Source organism: Trachinotus anak, unplaced genomic scaffold, assembly GCF_046630095.1.
Source record: "Trachinotus anak isolate AG129_WGS33_773 ecotype Australia unplaced genomic scaffold, CSIRO_AGI_Tana_v1 ptg000008l, whole genome shotgun sequence".
In the NCBI taxonomy this organism is placed as follows: Eukaryota; Metazoa; Chordata; class Actinopteri; order Carangiformes; family Carangidae; genus Trachinotus; species Trachinotus anak.
The window spans coordinates 24,882,001-24,895,394 of NW_027273859.1; the positions used below are offsets into that span (position 1 = coordinate 24,882,001).

The following is a 13,394-nucleotide window of genomic DNA, read 5'->3' on the forward strand; positions in this document are numbered from 1 at the left end:
AAAAGAAATTATTCGCTGAATCCTGTCTCGGTTTGTGACCAGAAACTTCGTGGATACCCGAGGCGGCAGGAGCCGGACTCCTGGGAGAATCACGACCGCCGGAAGCTGCACCTGATCGGGCAGAGCGACCGAGAAGCTCCCGGTAGATCAAGTGAAGCGCCCAGACTGCCCTCATACCTGGAAAACAGAGCAGCGATCCTGAATATGGGACAACAACGAGTGGGAAAGGTATTTCAGGTGCTGACTTTTGTAAAATTCAGTATACTTTGTGTGTGTGTGTGTGTGTGTGTGTGTGTGAGAATGAGAGACTCAAACTCTCTCAGATGAGTTTCCCTACCCCCTGTAAACACATCATCACCAAATCATTTTGATGTCTGCAATCAGGATTAACTTCAAAGATCACTGCCAGTTTTATTCATCTCACCCAAAATAAAAAATGCCTCATACGAAGACACCCAAACTCTCTCTTTCTCTCTCTGCTGTTTTTTTTCCGGATTCATCCCATCTCATCTGGCAGCTGCTAAAGATCTGAAAGTTTTCATGGTCCCTCCCGCTTTCCCTCCCTTGAACTACTAATGCCTGTCTCAAGTGTTAGTTTCATATCTTTCTGTGTGCTAATGTGTGATCCTCTACATTGCATGGCAGGGTTTATATCTCTCATTCATCAGTCACCCCAGCTACTGCCCCTGGGCGAGAGTAGTCCCTTCCAAGACCAGTCACTTCATCTACTTTTAATGGACACTGATCCTTCTCTGCTCTCAAGCACATCAAGTGTGTCACACATCAGATTTTCTAGCCCAGATGAAAACACATTTTGGACTCACATTGACTGGATGGGAAACACACCCGTGACCCAGTTTACTTTAATAGGCCTCAGTGTGATTCAAGTTGGAGAGGATCTCAGAGATAGTTTTTGAAGGCCCAGTGGGCTCTGCAGTCAGTCTTCCTAATCAGTAACACAGATGTGTCTGATCCCCCCCCCCCCCACCATCCCCCCCAACAAATGCATTTGAAGTAAGACATTGCCATTTGTAAGATGATTACAGTCACCTGTGCTCAGGGGAAGACACTGCAAAAGCCAGTCGCAGTCACAGCAAATCACGAGGCTTCAAACATCCTGCCACGGATCCACAGGATATTAGCAGCTAATGCATCAAAGGGGATGAAGTGTCAAATGGCTGGTTTGTTCCTGTGGACACTGCATTCATCATAGTTATTGTGAGGCTGGCTCAGTCGCTGAGGCAGGCCGGCTGGCCGGCGAATAGAGAGACATGGTCCATATCAAAACTGACACATCGAAATGGACTGGCTTATCTATGGAAATATATTTTTGGAAAGCTGTTTTAGAAGTTATTGCAGCCAGCAGTGAGTCAGAAGTAATACGGAGCGACGCTTGAACTTCGATCTAACATAAAATGATGCCATACCTTGAAGAAATTCGTCCGCTGAATTGGTTTAGCCATGCCTCTTGCCAGTCCATTGTTTCTATGACTACAGTGAACAAGAGTATCCTCATATACACTGTAAATCACCAAGGAGGGAAGACAAGGCAATCTCATCTTCCGCAGTTTCCTGCTCTATGTTATTGCATTTACAATGCTTTTGATTCAGCTCTCTGTGGTGCTCTTAAGACAAATGCAGTACTGACAATTGTTCGGGGGTTTGTGTGCTACTCCTGGGTGTTGCTGGAAATACACAGGCTAAGAGACCATTCCTAAGATAATAAGGTTTTCCATTTCATGAATGGAACATGCACTTTCTGTCTGCATTCATATGGGCACATAAAGTATTCATATGCTGAGGTCTCTATTCTCTGTGTCCACTGAAGTAGCGGAAAGGCAACAACAGTGTCACGGTTTGACACGAAAGAGATTTGCAGCAAATGAGCTCATCCATCAGCGGAAGCGTGTGGGGACAAGGGGATGATGAGGAAGAAGGAGGGTGTGGAGGACGATGAAGAGAGACGGTGGGCTGGAGCAGGGGCCAAGCAGTGGCAAGACAGCTCAGAGAAGCCTCACAGTGAAATATGACGGCTGTGGCATTTCCACACTAACCGACACCTTCTCTTGTCCTTTGGATGTTGCAGCTTGAACTTTTAAACTCTGCTTGGTCCTTGTCCAGTTCATCTGTAGCTTTGCCATACATCTAAAAAGCTGTGACATTTAGGGGACCAGCATTTCTAACTGCATAGTTACACTAACATACAACACTAACATAGTTTTCCACATTTCTCCCAGCTTTAAGGTCTGTATCACTTGCCCCCCCCCCCCCCCCCCCCCCCCCCCCCCCCCCGGTTTCAGCTTGACATATTTGGTACTTTTGGAAACTTGGATGTCCATTAGATTTTGAAATGAAATGTATGAAATAAATGTAATGTATTTGAGTGGTAAGTTTGGCTCCACAGCATAGCTGATCAACCACAGGGTAAGTACAGTTTAAGGGTTTCATTTTGCAAGGCCACAAAGGGATGTGAACCAGTAATCAAATCTCTGAATGTTAGTACTCAGCAATAAAATTTCTGTACTTTAAAGTGAATCTGTTGAGGTTTGAATAAAATGAAGTGGACACAAGACTGACTGGGAGCAATAGATGATCTTTGGCTCACTTTTTAGTCATTGATCCATGGTCAGAGTTTGAGCCATGGCTTGATTAAAAATTGTGCCAGTTGTTACTGTAAAGGAAGAAAGACTCCCCTGGGTAGATGAAACAGCGTTCTTGTTTGCACAGAAGCATGTTATTTAATTTGCCAATACTTTAGATACCCTAGTCAAGCTATTCAACTCTGCAAGTTTCTCTTGCAAATGAAGGTACACTTTCCTTATTAAAAAGAAGATGAACTTGTACTGTATTCTCACATGCCTCCTTTGAAGTTTACAACAATAATGTTTGCAGATTTACCATTTGAAATTCTTGGTTTTTTTTTTTTAAATAGTGGATTCTCCTTTCTAGTCAGCAACTGCTGGATTTTGCTGGCTATAGTGGCAAATGTTGTTCAGCCTAAGTTAGTTAGCTAATTAAGCTAACATTAGCTTCATAAGTTGGTTGAAAACACAGTTTCTGGCTGACTTTTTGTGTTCCAGCTGACTCGTTTTGAAACAGTCCTGTAAAAGGAGTCTTAAATATGCAATATGCTGAAAAAAAGAAAAGCTAAAGCTGCATGTCAAAAAGTCAGCATCCTCAGCTGTTTATGATCCATTTAAGACACATATTATATGTATTATAGTAGTAGTATGGGAAGGAAAATGTAAAATTGGACTGCCTCATTCTGTTATAACCTGTTTATTTTCAACTCCAACAACTAATCTTGCCAACTTAGCGATTTTGTTGCTGGATTTAGCAACTTCAGTCAGTATTTCATACCCATCCGCTTGTCTGACAACAGAAACAAATATGTAAATGTAGTAAAAAGATTTATTGGGGATTCTGCAGAATGAAAATATAACACAGTGATGTCACAAACATGCTAATTAGCATTTGATGTCATCTAGTGACATTTAGCTAATTTAGCAGGCTTTAGCTACTTTCCATTGAAAGCAGTTGGTAACACTGCCAGCAACATGCAGAACTAGCCCCTTTTATAGTGGGGAAACTATGCACTGTGGGTTTTCTATTTGCAATCAGGGCTTTTCCTTTAACATAAACTGTAAGCCCACAAGATAATGGAACCTAGTTAGTTAATAATTTGAAATGCTGAGTTACTACTTAGGTAGAAGGTTAGTTAGCAGGACATGGTAACGATTGCAGCTTATGCTAGAGCAGATAAACACATTGTGACCTGTTTCTTACACTTTCAATCTTGTGCTTTTGGTTTTGGGAAGACAAAAAAAAGAAAAAAATTTATACTGTATTTGTTGATACAGATGGGAGGGAATAAATATTCTAATAGGTTGTAGGGAATAAATATTCTAAATGTATCATTATTGGATTGTAGATGCCTAAATAAATAGAATGAAAAACCCTGAAGATAAAAATCACTCTAGAATATCCAGCTCTGTCTCTTTGATTTCTCTCTGATGGTCTATTCATAGGCGACTACAAATGGCCCACCGAAGAGAGGCGACCACTCCATTTACAGCAATCTTCCAGATTCCACAGGAGGAAGTAAGGTGTGACTGCTGATCATTAGGCCCAAATTTGTACTCCTCTCACACCCTGTTATCCAATTTACACTGTAGAAAACATCAGTTTATCTTGCATAAGAAGGTTTTTTTACTCATTGCAGTTAATCATGTAGAGATTAATTGCCTGATTATCTGTCATTTCCATAAGCAGTGTCATATTAGAGACAATTTTTACTCTTGGCCTGCTGCCCAATTTGCCTCTGCCGAGGTCACATGGGGATGCGGCAGAGTCTTTCATGGGTGAAGAAGTGCTCCAGTGCAACTCAGAAGACAAAAGGATAATAGCTGCTTGTGCTTTTGTTTTTATGTCTTTATTTTTATGCATTGTCTTTTCAGAGTTCACCAGTCTGTCGTACCCAGGCTGGAAAAAGAGAAGATATCATTTCCTTGAGGAAGCATCTGGGCCACGCCAGGTGAGAGTTACATCTGTGGGTGTTTAACAAATATGGAAAAAATGAATCCTTTCTGTTAACTTATTGCAGGAGACAGTGTTGATATAAATATGTGGTGTGAAGCTGCTATTTTCCCCTGAAACAGATAACGACTGCCATAGCACCTATTCATGGAAAAAGTCACATTTAACAATAACAGAGCTCAGGAAAAAAAAAGGGAAAGCTGCAACAGTTTTCTCGCTGCAGGTATGCTCAGCTTTCAGTGCTTTTGAGTCCTGCAGGCAGTGGAGTCCTGGCAGTGAAAAAGCTGTGGCATTTGGTCCAGTGTGTGTGTGTGTGTGTGTGTGTGCATTGAGTGTGTGTGTGTGCAACCCCCTAACCCCACCTCAGGGTGTAGAGACAACATCCTCTGGGGGCAGCCAAGGGTACTTCCAACCGGCTGACATTTCTGACAGCCTCTGATAGAGCCCAGAGTGCTGAATTATTCATACAGGTGTTATGGAGAAAGGTTGCCATTTTCACAGGAGAAACTAACCCCCAGATGAATTGTGGCTGTTTATCCCTGCAAGTGAATACAGGAGTAATGATTTGGGACTGTGATGGCTGCGATGGCTTTCAGGCCAAATGGCAGCCCTCATCCTCTGTCAGTTCGCATGTGGAAAGCTCATGAACTTAGTCAGCCTGGTTTTGTTTTTCTGCTGGGGGCAACATTTGACATAGTAGTGGTCTGTTTTTCCTAATGGATGTCTAAATGGGAATATGCACCACCTGATTATCACTAGTATCTACTTTCACGGAAGTAATCACACCAAAGAGTTGGTTCACCCAAATAAAATAAAAATACATATTTTGTCTAGTGTTGTGTACCCATGCTAATAGTTTTGGTTTTATTTGCCTTGATTTATATCAGCAACATGTTCTTCTTGAAGCTATGTTCTCGTTACCGTGGATAATCTACAGACCGCTTTCAAAAAAGGAATAGTTCAACATTTTGGAAAGTATATTGCTAGACCAGGAGGCAATTAGCCTAGCTTAGCATAAAGACAGGAAGGAGACAAGAAATAGTTGAAGCATACATCACCCTATAAAACCACAGCTTGATAATTTTACGGCTCTCTTTGTGTACACAAAAAGGAGATACAACATGTTCATAGAGTGCCGCAGGGATGATGTATTTTTGCAGGCCAACATTGAAGTTAGCATTTTCCAAAGTAATAATAGTTTGCAAAAGTGCAAAAGTATAAACACAGTCTCATTTAGCCAATTGTTAGCAACCAGACTTTTTCAGAGAGATAAAAGCTTAAAGAAATCATGACTGGGGTATTTAAGGACATATTTTATGTCATAGAATAAAACGTGAAAATGTCTTGAGCTTGTGTTCAGGTCATCTAACCAAAAACCCATTTAAAAACCCATAGACCTTGGGACAAGTGAACCGTAGTTTAGCACTAAAAGTAGTGCTGAAATGCTAACCAATTTCTGTTTTTTAGGACTAATTCCTGCGGCAGAGTAACACCAGCTGTTTCCTTCCAGTCTTTATGCTAAGCTAGGCTAACCCCTTCATGGGTCCAGCTAAGTTTTTAGCAGAAAACATACAGCTCTATCTGGCTGCTCTTGCTGTCAATCTCACCTGTTGCCTCTGCCCAACATGTTGACTGGTGTCCTCCTCCTCCTCCTCCTCCTCCTCGTCCTCCTCGTCCTCCTCCTCCTACATCTGTCTCTTCATTAGTTGCTATCCCTTTCCGACCTTCTCCTGCTGCTTCAGCTGCTACAGCAGCACTGGTTGAGGCCTGGAAATATTGTAAACAAATTACTCAGATAGCTAATTACACTGGTCAGACTGTTCGGCTTTCCCATGTGAGTTTTCTTAAGTTTCTAGGTACTCTGGTTTTTGCTCATAACTCCGATCCAGACTGTCTTTGCGCTTCCTCAGGACGAGTCTTTGGAAATATTTTTCAGTGTTTATGTGAATCAGAGTTGATACTGATTAGCAGCTATGCCAACCGTCTTTTCTTTGGGGAAAAGCCAATAACAATCCTTCCTCCTTCGCATGATCTTGTTTTGATTCAGAGTCTGCACAGAGAGGAGAGGCTGCTCACAGACGGGTCCGTCAATGTGTTAATGAGAGAGAGAGAGAGACAGAAATATCTGACTGGCCAAGTGTTTCAGCAGCACCATTTTCACAATAGCAGTAGTTGGGGGGGGGGGGGGGGGGGGGGGGGGGGGGGGGGTTTGTAATATCAGATGACAAGTTGAAATGTGTTTTTAATACATATTTATGTGTTATCTACATATTTCTATGTAAATACATATAAAAAAAATCTATTGTAAGGGATATAGTCGGATGAGCTCATCCCCTTTTCTAGTAAGTAATGAAGATAAACATAATGCAATAACGTGTCCCAATATAGAACAGAACGTCACCTCTCAGGATCCTCATGAGTACCACGTGAAAATAAATTATTTGATTCTTTGATTAAAGTCAGAATTCATAAAGGAGATACAAACACAAAAATACCAGAAAAATAAGGTAATGATATTACATAATGTCAAATAATGTATTTCAAATTTCCATAATCCTCCTCAGTAGGACAGGGATTTGTCACACAATTTAAGAAAATCCCAAAACACCAAGACACAGCTGTAGTAATTGGCTCTTTTTCTTCTATTTAAAGATGAGGTGGAAATGAGGACACACATTTAAAGATATTCACTTGAATTTGATTAGTTCCTGTGCCACAGCCATCATGTTATTCACATCATGTGTACATAAGATTTTTTGATTTTATTTAACTTTCTTTGCATCTTGGAGCTCATTTTTATGGGTTTTACTAATGCATTCATGCCCTGAGCATGCCGTTACTCACTTTTGGCACACAATATGGAAGCAAACTGTGATTCTCCATTAAATTATCTGGTGTTCGGCTACCATGAGAGTCCAGTTTGGTTTAGTATTTCCTGCTGGTTCCTTTCTGTTTTGTCTCAGTAGAATCTGCAAAACCTAATGAGGGTGTTTTGGCTTTTACCCTCGCCTGTGGTACTCTGTCATTTATGACTGCACCAGCTTGTGTTGTCAGGGTCTGCCGTTTGTCTCTGGTGATGTTGACATGAAGCATCCCACGCTGTCTTGTCAACACCACTGCGAGTCCTGTTTTGTCATCACATTGTAGTGCACAGATAATACTTAGCCAGTTCAGTTCTTCTTCTACATTTATATTTAGGATTTGATCATAGTTCATGTCAAATTGCAGTGGCTTGCGTTATCATATCCTGCAAAATTCCTTTTATCATAAGTGGGGTTTTTCAAAATTCACACAGGAATTCATGAGAGTAGAAGCAATGAGTAGAATCAGAGTAGAGCCCAAAGTATCTTTGTTGGTCTAATTACTGTAAAGATACCTCACCTACCACGAACCCTATCTCTTTTGTTGCCTGGCAACAAGCTGCCACCCAAGGGCTCCCCATGATCTGATCTGTTAGAAACTGTCCCCCTCCATCAAAACCCTTCCCCTGTGCACAAATGTGTAAATTTTTTACATTGCAATCAATTTTTAACCACCCGTCAAATCCTCCTCTCAAGCATTGTCATCTTTAATGAGCTTTTCAAGCCAGCCTCTAATTTGTGGTCATGATTCACTCTCACAATGAAGAATAACTTGTTATTGACTGGAAGGACAGACGGCGGTGACGAGAGGAGGCATAATGGGGTTTCACTTCAGCGCTTTTTGGCTTTCGAACACAAAAGTTTCATTGTGTGTTTATGTATCGATGATACATTGCTCCTTTCAGTCCCTTTTATTTTCTTGTCACACCAAATGCTGCAGCCTGTCTTACTCGGCAGCTTTCTTCTTCTGTCTGCCCCGCCCCTTCAAACACCAAACGTTCCCTTCACCGTATTATTGTTCGGCTTTCATGTTATGTTCAGGCACAACAAGTGCTGTTGTCAGAAGCCTTTAAACATTTGTGCATGTGGTGCATCAAACACGAGCGGAGAGACACCCACTCTCCTGCCAGTTTGAAGATATTAACCACTTTAAACAAAAAAAATAAAAAATAAAAAAAACATTAGTTGAACTAAAGTGTAAGAGTCACTTCAGCGCACATAGCCATGAAAATTAGTCACATCTGAGGCAAGGTCACTGAGCCACCTCCCACACTCTTGGCAGCTGGCAGCTACTCCAGGGAAAAACTTTTTGCACATTTGAAGCTACAAGTCATTAGCAATGCTGATAGAAACACACTTTAATTAAGACTGTTGTATTTTGGACTTAGATGTCACATCTGAACATTAATAAGTAATATCAGGGGTGTGGTGATATGCAAATAGAACAGCCATGCCTCCAAGCTAAACTGTGTGCACTCGGTGTATCACAGAACGCAGCCAAATTAGCATGCTGGAACACAAGTGCTCAGTGCCCCCCTCCTAGGCTGAAGTGCTTGGCTCCACTTGTGGGCAAAATATTACCAGCCAGCTGCTCGCTAGATAACAAATAAGAACTGGAGCAGCAGAGGGTTGGAACATATGCAGGCATTTGTGCCTTTGCTTGTCTGGTCTCACCCTGGCAGTAAATCTAGTTTCGCCTGGAAAGGAAAGGTCATGAGAATATTGTAAGGACAGTGCTGCTCTGACCCCTTCGCTCTTCTTGTTTGTGTCTTGTAATGTTTATAATCAGGAAAATGAAGCCTCTTCTTGTTACATTCACAATCACAGGTCGCTCTGGGGTAGAGCTTTAATTATCCTCGAGTGAATGCATTTCACTCGACATAAAGCCTTTGCACTGATATTTATAATAATAAATATAACTGACATTTTGAAAATGCTGGAACCTGCAATCATTTCCATCATGGTTTTATTGAGAAAGCTCTGCACTGTTTTCCAAAATAATACCCCATTCATTCTAAAGTAAGTTGCTCACTAACCACATATTCCAAAAAAAGTTCATAGGGCTTGTTCAGGTGTCTGCATTTTTGGACTCATAGAGCATGTGCACTAGAGTCCAGCCCAGTTGACTCCTGGGCCAGATTTTATTGGCCCGAATGGCTCAAATTCTAGTAGTGTTAAGGGTAATTGTGGGTTGTTCATGATACTTAAAGATTGTATTTGTCATTGTGTATCAGTATTGTAATGATTGTGTTTATGGAAAAGCCTTTTTTAACCAGGGTGCGTAATGTGACTGCAATGCCCACGTCTTCATTTTTTCGCTGTGAAAGGGGTTTTCAGGGAGTTTTGTCCTTGAGCAAATCGCAGGTCTAAGGATGAAGGGTGTTTTGTGATTTTGAGCAGTATAAATCAAATTAACTTGACTTGAAAACGCATCAAAGACCAGTGCTGTTCTCAGTGGCTTGGCTTTGCATCCGTTTTTGCCAGCTAGCTGTCTCATTATGCCTCAACGTCCACGGAAACCATGGCTGGAGGCATTGCATTTTTGGGTTGTCTGTCTATCCATCCATGCACCCATCCATCCATCCAACCATCCATTCATCTGTTCGTCTTTCCATCCATCCGTCCTATTGTTGTCAATAGGAAAATCTCAGTAACTCCTCTAGGAATTCATCAAATTTGGCACAAAGATTCAGTTGGACCCAAGGATTAACTGATTAGATTTTGGTGGTCAGAGGTCAAAGGCCAAGGTCATTGTGACCTCATGTCCTTCCCATTCTAGTGAACGTGATACAGCAGGAATGCCTATAAGGGTTTTCTTTACATAAGGCAAGAATTCATATGCCAATAACCATAAAATACACTCAATACCTTTTTATTAAATTCCTTCAGACTTCACTACATATATGAAATGAGTCTGAACAGACATGGATGTAAAGTGCAGCTAGAGTGGTTGACGGAGGTTTTCAACCAATAGGCATTAATTGTAGTTTTCGCCCCTTTGCTGGTTTTGAACTTAACTCGTTATTACCACCTACTGTTGATCAGTGGGATAGCAGAGGAATTGCCGGCAGGGATAATTACCACATGCCTAGCTTTGAATATACACTTAATTGGTCATTTAATTAGGTTTATCTGTGCAACCCAGTACAACAGTTCTGCCACATAATCTGCCTTTACAAAGCTTGTAATGGCCAGTTTTTGCTAAAGCTTGCTAAAGTGTAAGTTCAGCTATGTTTATTACTGAGATCAGAGTCAGTGGGGGTGTTTGTGTTGGACTGCACAGTGTTGGACTGAGTGAGAGCACTCAGTGCAGTGAGAGCACTGAGTGTGTTAGTAGAGTATGATAGAGAAACAAAATAGTCGCCCACTCAAAAAAAAAAAAAAAAAGCTCAAACTTTAGTCTGCATCTTGAGATGACTCATATTGTTATTTTGACATTTACAGTTATCTTAATTACATTTATCAGAATATTGGACAAGATAACACAATTTTAATATCATCTTGATACAGTTTCACTAGAGGTATATAAACAATGATATTGAATTATTTCCCAACCCTACATTATTCCCCTGGATATTGTCTGGGATTAAATATCTGCTCATCTTAGAGCCACGGTCTTATTGAAATTCCTCTAGCTTCTTCCACCATCAACATCGGTACAAGCAGAACCACAACCTTTCATTTTAAACCGCATACATCCCTTTTAATATTATTTTTTAAATCCCACTTGATTTCAGCAACAAAGGATGATACAGGCGGCGTGTTGCACGCCACCTTGACTCTCCACATCAACCTCACAGCAGCCTGCACATTGACCAGCGTTTCTCTGCCTCCACTACACAAGAAGGAAAGCCACTCATATGAAATGATTAAGAAACACAGAGGTGTGTTACCTCAGTCGCTCTCTTGGCAAAGTCACCTCAGCAGTTGCTTCTGTGCGTGCGCCCTTTCATTTTCCCGTGCAGCGTTGATGCAAAGGTAATTACGCGTACACTATGAGAAAAACAAGCAAACAGCATTTGAGGAAAGGTTATGGTTGGAAACTAAAGCGCCATAATTAAGCCATTAATCTGGGCAGACGTAACACGTTTCTCCCATAATGCTCTAGTTAGGTGTAATTTGTGCCCGCCTGCTGCTTTGCCGCTCTGATTTGGATGATTTACAGTGTGTTTGTGTGAGTTTCTATGTGCATGCATGGTTGTGAGGGATGACTGTAATGACATGTGAGCACTTTTGACCATAACTCATCGGCTTTGATGGTATTTTTATGTCTCTGACCAAAAACAGGAGATTAATGTGTAGGCTTGACATTTGTGGTTTATGTGCATTGTGTTTTTTTCATTTCTGTCATTTGGGTTGTTGGAAAGTGAACATATATCATTATTAGAGCACTTTGGTGGCACCCTGTATTTATGACTCTCACTTGTATGTTCCTGCTTTGCAGGCATCTGGCATCAGCAATTAAGCAGGGCCACAGTTACTTCCACCTCCTGCAGAAAGAAGAACAAGAGGAGCAGCACAGGGAGGAGAGGAGGCAGAGGAGGAGGGAGGAGCAGCGAAGGACAGAGCCACGACCTCCAAGTTTCTCCTCTGACTCAGACACCGAGTCAGACAGGTGAGTTTCTTTTCATCTTGCAGTGTCTCCCTGTGGTTTAGTAGAGCAAATGTGTGTAATTCAAACTGTTTGCCTCTAAACAAGAACCAGAGTTAGATTTTCACACTAAATAGGCTCGGCATCCCAAACTATTGCACATTGTCAGAAACAATTTTTAAACTTCTTAAACAGCTGACTATTACAGTTTATATGCTTTACTCACATACCTTTTTCTTAATATTGCAAAAGAAAGATTAAATTCCTGCACTCTGTCAGCACTAAGCAACCTGGTGACCTAGAGGTTAAAGGTCCCATATTGCTTAAAGTGATAAAGTCATTTCCACCACTTCTGGAACTTTGTGATGTCACAATAAAGCAGTCACTGCTCTCAGCCATGCCCTAAGCCCAGCCCACGGTACTACTACCTGTCTACTTGAAAAAGTTGAAACTTGAAATATTTAAACAATAGCTTTAGCCATAAACTTAATGCTGCTGACAGTCAAACTTGGTGCAACTGTTACACTGCTACACACTTTGAAAGATACATATTGCATGTCTGTCCTGAAAGAGGGATTCTTTCTCTAATGTTGTATGTTGCAGATGTTGTACACTGTGTGTGTGTGTGTGTGTGTGTGTATTCACACAAACTTGTAACTGTGAGGTTTGTTTTTCAAATTTTTTCACACACTTTGTTCTATATTTTAATTTATTTCAGAAATTCTTCTTTTGATCACAACAGCCTAGAGTGTCTGAATGAAGATTAGATTAAAAAAATAGGCACAATATAGTCACTTTGTGCAAATAAAAAACATTAACATCAATGTTAAAAAAATGAATATATAGAACCCCAGTCAAAGCTACTGTATGTACAACCTAATATAGTTTAGATATAGTCATGCTTCGTTAATGTTCCCGACAGTCACACAATCCTTATCCTTCAGGTGGGCTGTGTCAGCTGGACCCCACTGCTCAGGTGAGGACGAAGCAAGACCACGTAGGAAGAAGAGCCAGTCAGCACGACCTTTCACCCCTATCCATCACTCTCTGGCCTCCCCTTTGCTGAGTGAGGCACCGAGGTAAGTTACAATACACTGTATAGACCTTTCCTTTAACATTAGAGCGATGGGGGTGGGGACTTCGAACCTTCATGTTCTAGTGTTAAGGTGAGAAGCTGTGAGAGCTGGCTCCTGCTTTTGATTAATTGTACTGTAAACAAAATGTTGTTCTCAGGGGAATTACAGGTTACAGACCCCTGAGAGGCTGAGCTTGCTTCCGGTTGGTGCACAGTACATTCACATACCACAACACATCTCAATGGTTTCTATCTACCCAAGAGATGGGGAGACAGCGTCATTCAAAACCCACCAGCGTGCACTTGTCCATTTCAGTGAGAGGCACATAAG

At 41.3% G+C, this 13,394-nt stretch overlaps 1 protein-coding gene and 1 long non-coding RNA gene across 10 annotated transcripts in view; one reads left to right on the plus strand and one right to left on the minus strand.

Moving 5' to 3' along the window:
- LOC139624533 (coiled-coil domain-containing protein 60-like) overlaps positions 1 to 13,394 on the plus strand; it is a 66,586-nt gene that overhangs the window by 1,873 nt on the left and 51,319 nt on the right. For 6 of the 9 annotated variants that reach the window (XM_071483731.1, XM_071483727.1, XM_071483721.1 and 3 more), the window contains exons 2-6: positions 43 to 237; positions 4,029 to 4,106; positions 4,458 to 4,534; positions 11,842 to 12,012; positions 12,933 to 13,067. In XM_071483731.1, the coding sequence (XP_071339832.1) occupies positions 205 to 237; positions 4,029 to 4,106; positions 4,458 to 4,534; positions 11,842 to 12,012; positions 12,933 to 13,067 (494 nt within the window). In that variant the 5' untranslated portion in view covers positions 43 to 204. The remainder of the gene's footprint in view (positions 1 to 42; positions 238 to 4,028; positions 4,107 to 4,457; positions 4,535 to 11,841; positions 12,013 to 12,932; positions 13,068 to 13,394) is intronic. The other 3 variants (XM_071483722.1, XM_071483724.1, XM_071483725.1) reach the window with 3 other exon arrangements.
- On the minus strand, positions 4,556 to 12,514 carry LOC139624541 (uncharacterized). The gene is made up of 4 exons (XR_011691668.1): positions 12,219 to 12,514; positions 11,821 to 12,042; positions 11,291 to 11,390; positions 4,556 to 6,303 (listed from the first exon to the last, which is right to left on the minus strand). It is a non-coding gene; the product is annotated as an uncharacterized lncRNA (long non-coding RNA).